General features: G+C 41.6%; 1 protein-coding gene across 2 annotated transcripts; it reads right to left on the reverse strand.

Annotated features, from left to right (window-relative positions):
* Window positions 1-6,160: 6,160 nt before the first annotated feature.
* Window positions 6,161-10,684, reverse strand: isl2b (ISL LIM homeobox 2b). 2 transcript variants are annotated; one of them, XM_040133387.1, is made up of 6 exons: window positions 10,568-10,684; window positions 9,961-10,150; window positions 9,327-9,589; window positions 7,745-8,028; window positions 6,774-6,941; window positions 6,161-6,413 (listed from the first exon to the last, which is right to left on the reverse strand). In XM_040133387.1, exons 1-6 carry the CDS (start codon window positions 10,623-10,625, stop codon window positions 6,297-6,299), a joined length of 1,080 nt encoding a protein of 359 aa, XP_039989321.1. In that variant the 5' UTR covers window positions 10,626-10,684; the 3' UTR covers window positions 6,161-6,296. The 2 variants fall into 2 exon arrangements, with proteins under 2 accessions (XP_039989321.1, XP_039989313.1); XM_040133379.1 differs by having other exon boundaries at window positions 7,745-8,031.
* Window positions 10,685-11,104: the final 420 nt, after the last annotated feature.

Here is an 11,104-nt window from a genome sequence, read left to right on the forward strand (position 1 = left end):
TGATTGTTGCTCGGTGTGTGTGTTCCAGGTGAGCCTGAGGTCTGCTCACCACACACACACACACACGCACGCACACGCACTCACACGCACTTGCACATAATGTGAGCAACATGTACCGAGAAACTCCTGTGCGCACAGATGAGAACACACAGATACTTTCATGCACACACACACACACACACACACACACACACACACACACACACACACACTCACACACACACACAGACAGCTTTTCTGGTGTAATACTGCAGGGACGCTGCTACTTTTGAAATTTCCTCCTTAAAGGTTCACCTGTGGTACAGTTGGATAACACTGAACACTCATTAAGCTTATAAACCACTTCAGCTGCACAGCTATGCAAAATATCTTCCTCCTTTTGTCTAGACAGCAATGTGGCTTTAAAAATATAAAAGCTGATGCCAAAATATATGTCAACACAATACATAAACAGAAAATCTGGTTTAAAAAAAAAATCAATATTTGTTTTTTCAATGCCACTTTCTGAAATACCTCTTCCCCTTTTGGCCCCAGTGCTTTTAAAAATTTGAAGGATAATATGTGGATATTTACTCATTGTGTCACTTTCCCATAAAAGCAGCATTCATTCCCCGGGATCGATAGTACACAAGTAGCCTGGTACTACATATAGATGTTTACGCTGCCCTTTCATTATCAGTGTAACCTAAGAGTAGAGATGATTAAATTCTTGTCACCAGATGTTAAATTGGCCATTACCCATCGAAGATAAATTGGTCCTTAAATTTACCATTAAAAACACCTGACAAGAGCTGGAGGAAACACACTGCAAGGATGGTGCACAATGTAATGATGTTGACACAGGAGTTAAAGCTCTATTTGGCTGTGTTGTGTGGGTTATATAAAATAAACAAGATTATGGAATAAAGAGATCTTTGTCGTCTCACTTTGGCACATCCTGTTTTTTAATAAGTCACTGATTTTGTAATTCAGACACAAATTTCTCACTTTTCTTCATAGGTGAGGGACCAGCATGCAGGGACATGCTAAATCTTACAGCTTTATTTTACACATCCATGTCAAATTGTATGATTTAATTTTAACAAGCTATTGAAACCTTCAGCCCACTCATTGTTGTTTCACTGCTAACCCCCCCTTTTTTTTTTTTCTCTTGAAGAAAAAATAGGTCCCAGTTCAGTCTCTGCATTAAGTCAGCCTGTCAGAATGCTTCCCTCGAGAGTTTTGGACTTGAAGTTCGTCCCGGCAGTTCCTCTGCTGGTGGCCCCCACTGGAGGAGCAAGGTCACAGTGGGCCCGAGTGTCGAAATTTTCACACAGCCTCGACAGAAATCACACACACTTGAATGCAGGACGTGATGTAAAAGGTATTTCAGTAGTCTAAGGACAATTTCTTCAAATGTGATAAGAGTTTACAGAAGGGATTGCAGACAAAATGTAAGGGAGACAGTAAAACTATTACAAACATGTTGCTTTTGTTTATCTTTTAGTATATTTGCTTCTAATCCAAAATGTCCCCATATAAATAAAAATGCACAAGCCCTTTGTCTGTGTATACAACAATATAGGATCTACCTTGCTACAATTTCCAGTTTTTAAAGCCTAAAATATATAATAATATTCATTTGAAATTTTGTAATATGAGCAACAATTTCTGTGGATGACAGTCAGTCTGAGAGAATTTTTGTATAATAATAATAATAATAATAATAATAAATCAGTGAAATGAAAATGTAAACTGTCATACTATGCCTGACGGGCTGTCTCTCTCTTACTGCACTTTATACATATACTTTAAGAATATGCAAATAAATATGAGTGGTATTGCAGGGTGCCATTTTGACGGAACAACTTAAATGGATTCCATAAATGGAGCATGACTCCCCATTAGCAACACATTTTCTAACACATTAAGACCAGAGTCCTTTCATTTGCTGAAACGGAATAAAAAGGCCTCCAGAATGAGCTATGGGTTGTTCAAACATAATGCTACAGTCATCCAACTGTGTATGTTGCCATCTTTATGTAAAATTTCCCATCGAGATTAATACCTTATTTAAGCCTGAAAGATTTCATTTTCTTCTCTTTTTGTCCCATTTTCTCCTCGTTCTTCAGTGTAGTGTTAGCAAACCTTACAGCTCCATGGCTCATTTTGAAAACATTGGATTGTCTGGGTGGTCATTGACTTAGCAATGACTTTATGTTTATATTCAAGTTTAGTGGATGATTACAGTGGAGGATGCTTTGAATCATCGCAGCAATGATGACCATATACTATAGAAAAATGAAATGGTAATATTAATTCAGAAAAAAAAAAAAAATCTGCCTCTCCAAGGCTCTGTAAGCACTATTTCTTACAGTCAGTTTGGTGTCTGCCTTCAAGAATGTGTATTTCTAATCTAGTGAGTTGTACGGAGAGGGTGTGTCTGACGTTTAGTCTAACATCATTAATATAAATGGGGCTGACAAGATATTAGAAGATGATTAAAATAAAATATTAAAAATGTTTTTAAAAAATGTTCCAGTAAAATTAAGCTCTGAATACAATTCAGGCTGGTTAAAAGCCCACAAAACGAGTGGACATAGGCCCATGACTATGCATTTCTCTATGCTATTAAAATGATGTAAATCAGTATTTTGAATGTCACTGTTTTTGTGTGTGTGTGTGTGTGTGTGTGGCGGGGGGGCGGCGGTACAGCAGGCCCAGATGTGTTGGTGCCAGTCGTATTTTCATGTGTCCCACGCATTTGACCACTTCCAGCAAACAGAGTAAGAGAATAAAAAAGAAAAAGAAAAAAACATGTCCACTAGGATCAAAGAATTTATCAATGCTCCCTGTGTGTCCCTGTGTGTGAAAGGTGCTGTTCGGCTGTGTGTGTGCGTGTGTGTGCGCGTCTGTCAGTGACCATTTAGTGACTCGTGGGCGACGCTGCACGTCCTCCCGAGCACGCCGGGTGATCTAATTACGCCCGCCCCTCTACCTATTAGAGAATTACATCACACCTTTAAATGGACCCGTCCTCTTAATCATTAATAATACGGTGTCATTTCCTCTGACAGCGTCTAGTTGCATTGTGGCAACTTGACACACGCGGACGCGTTTTCGGCGCTCCGGGACTGACACAGCTGGGAGTTGGGAGTTGGGAGTTAGGGGGGGGGGGGCTAAATTGTCAAGTGTGTTTCCGATCCAAAGAAATACATTTATTAGCATTGAATTTTTTTGGTATGGGCATCTCTGCGTGCAAGTCAGTGGCGCACTGTCCGAAATATGTTCCCGTTCAAATTACGTCAAGTTAGGCCATTCGCGTGTTGAAAAGAGAGATCACAATGAGTGGAGTCGATCCCGCAGCCGGAGCTGTGTGTGATCCCGCGCTCTGGACACGGATCGGCGTTGTGTGATTTTTTTTTTTTTTTTTTTGGGGGGGGGGGGCTGGGTGGTTCTTGTTTAACTCACAGAGGGGAAACGCCCATTGATAGACTTGGAAGAAGATCATATGGCCCACAGGTACTCAGGCGTCATTTTATGGGTGTCAGAGGACGTGATCTCTGATCTGTATGAGCAACACGGACTAATAGGAATGACTGAAGCGGAAAAACATAAAATGGAAAATAAACTTTAACTGCACTGGTTAATGTTGGAGCCTAATGAATTTTTGGGCGAATGTAATTGTGCGTTTAAAGTTGTCTGCTGTTTCACGTGTCTTTTTTTTTTTTTTCACTTAAATCTCGCGTCCTTGCCTCTCACTTTTCAGTAGCGCTGAAATAATGCTGAATTTCAGAACGCATTTTAAGAGCTTCTGCTGACCAAAAAAGGAGCTGCTTTTTTCACCAATTATGTTTTTTTTTATGTGCATCAGCAGAAAGACTTTGAACTAATCGTCTTTTTCATTATTTTAAATTCCTAAAATAACTAACCTAACTTTTGATTTGACTGGTCAAAAGCTGCCCTTTGGGATGGATTTGATCACAGTTAAAAATGAAATATTTTTGTTCATTTGCATGGGACCAATTCTGTTTGAGCCTCCAGGGGATTAATTATATGTAGTATCCATGCTGTATATATCTAAGCTGTTTTGGAAACATATATGGCCGCATAATGATTTTCTGCTAGGGAAGAGTTAATAGGCCTGCATTCTTGTCTGTAAACGCCATTGTTATTCTTCACTTATCTCTGTTATCTTAATCTGCTCGCATTGTTTCCCTCTCTTATTTGAAATAGCTCAATTACACATCTATTATCTGTCTTTTGTCAGTCAATTCCGACGAAGACGCTGTCCGTGTGCTAGGAACGAAAAAAAGAACCGTTTCTTAATTGTTTTTTTCACATTACACTCACAGTGTAAATGTCGAAATAGGCTAATCGATCATTTGGTGTATTATTGAGTCCATTTTTATTTTAAATACAGCAAGTGGGGGAAACCGGTGCACCAGGGTCATTCACCTTTTTTCTTATGATAATCTATCATGAGAATTACATATTAAGGCTTTTGCCTTGAGTTTTCCTTTCCGTGCCTTTTTGTTTGAGATTCATCAAAAACCAATAAAACTGCATCGAAGACGAGCGAAATGACCTCACCTGCTTGGCAGCTTTTATATATATATATATATATATATATATATATATATATATATATATATTATATACATAAATAAATTCAGAGCATATAGATTTTGGACTAAATAACGTGAAAAGCCTAGAATATACTCCTATACACACAGGTTTTCAGTGCATATATGGCAGCTTTGTTTTGCTCTGCACACAGTGTAAAGGAGGTCAGTTCATTTAGTCTGAGCTGTCATCTTGGCTGACCCGTGTGCAATAACGCAATTCACTGAAGGAAAATAAACCGAAGAGGAGAAGTGACCCTTTACGAGCTGCTCTCTGCTCCCCTCACTTACGAGGGGCTTTGGGGAGGGTGTGTGTGAGTGTGTGTGTGTATGGACGTGGTGTGTGTGTGTGTGTGTGTGTGTGGGGGGGGGGAGTTTGGTTAGTTTGTTGTGGCTTCATTCAGTGTATCGCTTGCGGGTGATGCCAGGACTAGATAAGAGGTCGCCGATCCCTGTGCGCTGTCTAGACCGGCTTGTGACTCAACCAGAGAAACTGGACTGAGCACAATTTACAGCAGATTTTTGCCCCCGAGATAGTAAATGACCACCGGCCGATTCCTCCTACATAACCGAAGGGGGAAAACGCCGCAAGATGGAGGGCCGTGATAAGACAACAGAGCCTTTAGGCTTCAATTCAGGCAGCCCAACTTAATATAGGCTGAACAGGACAAACAACATATTCAGTGCAACTGAAATGGATATTTGTTTTACTCTTCTAACGCTGTGGATCTATTACTCAAATCGGCCACGGCCCCTAGAGGCTCTGTATTTGTTGCACGTTTGCCAATTCAGAGATTACTTAGAGATTACTTGTCTTTGTCACCATAGAAAATAAAACAAAAGTTATTGAGGACTGTGCAATCATTTCGTTTCCCGCGTTACTTTTGCACTGGAAGTTAGACCATTGTGTCTAATTTCAGAGCTGAATTTTCAAATAAATTCAATTATTATGATATTGGTTTGCAAATGCTAAAGCGACAGTAGATTGATAGGTTCAAAAAAACTGCGCCTGTACAAAGATTGGTCACGAAGACACTTTATGTATTCAGCTTTTTATTTGTTTTTTTTTTTATTTTTTAGCAGTTAATAATCCCTTTACGAATCGCTTTCCTAACAATAAATAATATAACAATAATTTACTTTTTGTTCGAGAAGCTCAAACAACCTGTATCCTGCCCTTAACATAAAGTATTTTACAACACGAAAAATTTGCAGATTATCATGCTCTGACCTTAAGACAAAGAGTCAACAAGACTCGATAACGCAATAAACGTATCAAAAAATGATCAGGTTGAAGAAACAAGACACAATATGAGCACAATGAAATTGCAGAATGTCCATTTGTTTCAACATGGAAATGTTTTCCATTTTGTTTCTGATGGAAAGTTTGTCATAGTATATCCATCGGGAGGTCTTCTGTACATCTTCTGTCTCCGTATCAAGTCATGCAACAATTGTTCTGCTTAGTTTTTTGTCAATGAAATCTCCAAAAGAAAAAAAAAACTGGGAGTCAATCGGTGCTTTCTTTGTTCCATCTCCTCCATGTCAAGAAATGAAAAAAAACAAAAAACAAACACTCTCCTCTCGGAAGTTTGAGCGATTTGATGAGCTGGTCACATGCAGGGGGCCGGGATCATGCTGCAATTGTCCTTGCAGGAGGTGGGGGGCCGACAGGTCTGAAGGGGCCCCGTTTCACGTCTCCACCGGGCTGGGTACCATACTGTTAGGGGTGTCCGGTAACTGAGAGGACAAAGAAGTCACGTCGCTGCCTGAGGAGTTCCCGAGAGAGCCCGATTCAGAGAAAGACACCTGAGGAGAGGGAAACAAAGTGTCAGAATATGCAGCATATTCAGACCTTTATTTTGAAAGCTTGTGTGTAAAGGCATTATAGTTCAGGCCTTTATTGCTGAGGATGACACATTGTTGCCATGCACATGACTGCCAGTGTGTGTGTGTGTGTGTGCACGTGTGCATGTCAAGCATATCTGTACTCATACATGCAACCAAATTCCAATTGCTGCTTGTGTCCATCTGTGTGCAGACCACCAGTATATTTGTTTGCCTCTGTCACTGTATGTAAAGATAGATAGACAGACAGATCGAGAGATAGGTCTATGTCATCCTGTCTGTGTGTGCACATCTAACTCAGTCTGTCCTGAACACACACACCAGTTGTTGGAAGGCTGGCTGGTCCAGGTCGCTCTGCAAGGCGAACTCACTCAGGGCCTTCCATGGAGGCTGGTAGGTCTGAACCTCCACTGGGTTTCCCTGCACGGTGCTCTCATGTCGGATAGGACTCCCCGCCACAAGAGGCGTCCCCGTGAGGCCCTGCAGGTTCTGACAAAATAGAAGTAAAAAACAGCATAAACATTAGTTGCCTCTATCTTGCAAGGGAGCATCTGTCACCAATCTCTCACTGTAGAAAGAACCGGGAAAAAAGGCTGGTCTGTCCTTACAATACCTATACACGTTTCCATTTTCACGTGCCATTTATGATAAATGGTGCATTTTCAATCATTTAGACAGAAACTTTTTTAATGAAGTTTCTTTTTGGGGTGGAGCAAAGATTGTTCTATGGTCTTTTAAGGCAAGAAATGTTTCATAGATGCAGATCGAGCCTGTGTGCACTGGATGTTTTTATCTTGCAGGTCCGGCAACTGAAGGCAAAGCAGCTGATTCGTTATTCACTGACTTAAAGTATGGATACAGAAGAGCACTGGATCCAACCAGAAAGGTTGTACTATGTCTCCGATTAGGTAAAGTAGAACGTTTAGAAAAGGGTAAAATTATAGGATTAGTCACTGCTAGTGATTCAAATCAGTGGCCGAAAAAGGAGAAATAGACTATAACCTGCAACCAGTGACAATCACAGGGCAAACAACCACCCATCTAAACAAACGGTAGTATTTTCATTAAAAACGTGATTAAGATTTTAGGTTCATGTGATTTGCATCTGTTTTCCACTTTTTACTAAACTCTGTATTTCATAAAATTTGATGCCAGCCTCAAATAGACATAAAACTTGGTCAATTGACATTAGGCCTGATGATGATTTTTTTTAAAAAGTCCCACAACAAATAAGTAAAGAAAGAAAGAATCGTTGATAGTAATCAAGTGGTCAAACTTACGAAGATGCTTACAGTCTTATCACTGTGCTGCTGCTGCTGGAGCTGCTTCATGAGGATGGATTTCTTTTTGTCTTTGCAGCGCTTGTTCTGGAACCAGACCCGGATGACCCTGGGGCTGAGGCCGGTCATCTCCACCAGCTGCTCCTTCATCAGCGCGTCCGGCCTCGGGTTGGCGTTGTAGCAGGTCCGCAACGTGTGGAGCTGCTTCTCGTTCAGCACCGTCCTGACCCGCGTGGTCTTCTCCGACTGCTTGTGGACGTGGTTCCGATGCGGGGCCTGCCGCACCGTGACCGGGTCTGCTGAGGGCGGAGGGCGGAGAACGTGTGTCAGTAGCCGCCTCGCGACGGGAAGGCACAGGAAAGCCTGTCAAATTGGGATACGCTCACTACGCAGCCCATCCATCTCGGGCTGGACTGTTTCGGCTTCCGTGTTCTCCTGGGCCAATAATGTTTATCAGTCTGAGAGGATTTCTATGAGAGAAATGTCTGCGATGGGCTCGGGCTATTTCTGGGAAGCTGTCGTCCTCAGATGACAACGACCCTTGTGGTTTGATTTCTGTATCTCCCTGCACGAAGATATAATGAATTTCTGGTCGACATTAGAGCGATTGGCCCGATTTTCGCTGACACTATTACTGAACCGTTTTAAGGCCTCACGTCTTGCATCGCCTAGTCTCAGCCTATAATAACGCTCAGCCGTATCGCCCTAAAACAGGAGGCTGTTTGTTTTTGTTTTTGTTTTTTTTTTCCCACCAAATCTCCGGCCCTACTGTAACATCAGTCCAAGTGGGAAAAACCCGGTTGCAATACGAAATCCCGTTGGCGTCGCCGTCCGAGGCCGTGGTCGCTGCGCCGAGCTGCGTGAGTTATTTCTGAAACGAGCGCTTCTAAGCAGGAAGTTGTTGAATAGTTTTCACGCATTTGCTTTGTTCTCCTGCTGTTGGCAGGCGCCCTCAGGTTAGCGGTTCTAAGAGCGCGCACACGCACGCAGGCTCGCGCGCACGCTCGCACACACACTGCCACAGCCGCGACTCAAATACCAGATTATTCAGATAATGGCAACAGAGCAGGTTAGCGCTAATGAGATCAATTATGAAATTAGCCTAAAGAAAGGTCGCAACACACACTTTACACACAAACACTCTCTCTTTCTCTCTCTCTCACACACACACACACACACACACACACACACACACACACATACACACACACAGTAAACCCGACGCACAAACAAATGATCAAAATGTTAAAGATGGACAGAAAAAAAAACAAATACTTTTCAATCTTATATTGATTTTTTATTTATCTTTCCTAAATTCATGCAGTCATAATTTTTTTTTTTCCTTTTTTTTTTTTTGCAAAAAGTTTACTTTTAATGTTTTTAAATTAGCTGTAAAATATTTTTTTTTAAACTAAAAAAAAAAACAATCCGCCATACATCTCTTAAAACAGCAGGCCTTTTATTTAGGATTAGACTTCTATATTTAAACAGAAGGGATTATTATTATTATTAATAATATTAATATTAATAATAATAATAATAATAATAATAATAATAATAATAATAATAATAATAATAATAATAACAATCTGACCTGCCAGGTGCAGCGGTCTGTTGGAGTGGATGTGTCCCGGGCTGATGGGACTTCCTGCGGAGCTCCTCTCCAGCAGCAGGCTGTGGTCCGCCCGGCAGAGCAGCTCTTCTTCCCGCAGAGAGAACTCGTCTCCCGGCAGCAGCTGCCTGCTGCATACCGAGCACCGAAAACACTCGATGTGGTAGACGTTATCCCGGGCTCGCATCACCAAGTCGCTGCTGCTGAATCCCAGGTTGCACTTTGCGCATTTTATTCCAAACAGCCTGGAAAATTGAGAATTGTTGAGAGAATTAAAAAAAAAAAAAAATCTGGGAGGAGAAATAACACCGTAGAAAACTTTCGGCTGTCAAGTCAGAGATGTGAGATGTAGCCTATTTAAATGCTATTTTTTAATTTCAAGTGATTACAAAATAGTGTGGTGTTTTTTTTGTTTGTTTTGTTTTTTCTTTTTTTGTAAAATTGAATATTAAACTGCACATTTAACTTGCGTGTTACATGCACATTTCTTTTAATGTCCAAAATATCCCTTTAAAAAAAAAAAAAAACAACAACAACTCAGGTCTGGCCTAACTTTACATTTAAAACGACTGAACGTGATTCAGCCTTTAAGATACGCATTTCCAAAAACCCCTACCTTACATAATCTCTTTTGCAATAGGTTTTGCCGTCCCGGACGAAACAAGTGCAGGTCTCATCCAGGTACTGGCTGCACTCTGCGCACTTCAGACAGGCTGCGTGCCACTCCAGGTCGGGCGAGACTCTCAGTATGTACTGGTCATGGATCTGACTTCCACATCCTACACACATCGCGAATCCTGGCTTCTCTGCAAGGAGCCCACAGCATTGTAACCACAGACCCGAAAACGCAGCCAAATAAAATCTTCCACAAACAGATGCAGCATTTATTACATTTTTCAATTTTAAAGTCCAGCTTGTACGTCTCAGTTCTGCAGCGAACTCCTCTTTTCTGGAGACTGGACAACTCTTGATGTTATGTAACAGATGGGGACTTTTGCCAGTGGTCGTAAAGCTAAAAAATGAATTGTTGGATTTCTGAATTTTAAAAAAACCACCCCAAAGCTGAGAGCCTGAGCAATGACGCTACGAAATACTGCATTATTGGGAAAGCGACTTTAGTAATCGGTGCACTGCTGAATATAGCGTGTTGGCCACAAAGCCACTGCGACGAAAAACACAATCTGCCATCTACAACTCCACCGAGCAGTTAAGCTCATACTTACTTTTGGAATGATCCCCCATATCACCCAAGAAAGAAGAGCTGAAAATAATATCCACCATACAGGAAGGATAAAGGGGATTGTGGTAGATGCAGAAAAGATGTGAGGAGATGACTGGCCGGTCGCTTGCCTCCCTGATAACTTGTGTCTCTCCGGACTTGAGGGGGGCGAGGAGGCTGCAGGGTCCCACGCGCCGCGCCTCTGACGTCATGACGTCCCCACTGGACTCTCCAATCGCCCCACTGCATCTGCCTCAACCTGCAATAAAGAAATAAAGAAATCGAGCGTGTGTTCGGGGGTTGACAAAAGCCTGAGAAGTGTCCTCTAGCAGGGATTCAAAGCGAGAGCGAAGGGTGTTTTACGGGCAACCGCATCGGAGCATCTCGATGCGGTTTTTAAGATGCAAAGAAATATCATGATGAAGATAATGAGCATCGCCATCACCGCCGGTATACTTAGAAATGCATCTAAAAATATTTAGCACCAAGAAATGCCAAATTTGTTGAGCCTACTCACACAACGAGGTAATAACTGATTATT

Source organism: Xiphias gladius, chromosome 1 (genome assembly GCF_016859285.1).
Source record: "Xiphias gladius isolate SHS-SW01 ecotype Sanya breed wild chromosome 1, ASM1685928v1, whole genome shotgun sequence".
In the NCBI taxonomy this organism is placed as follows: domain Eukaryota; kingdom Metazoa; phylum Chordata; class Actinopteri; order Istiophoriformes; family Xiphiidae; genus Xiphias; species Xiphias gladius.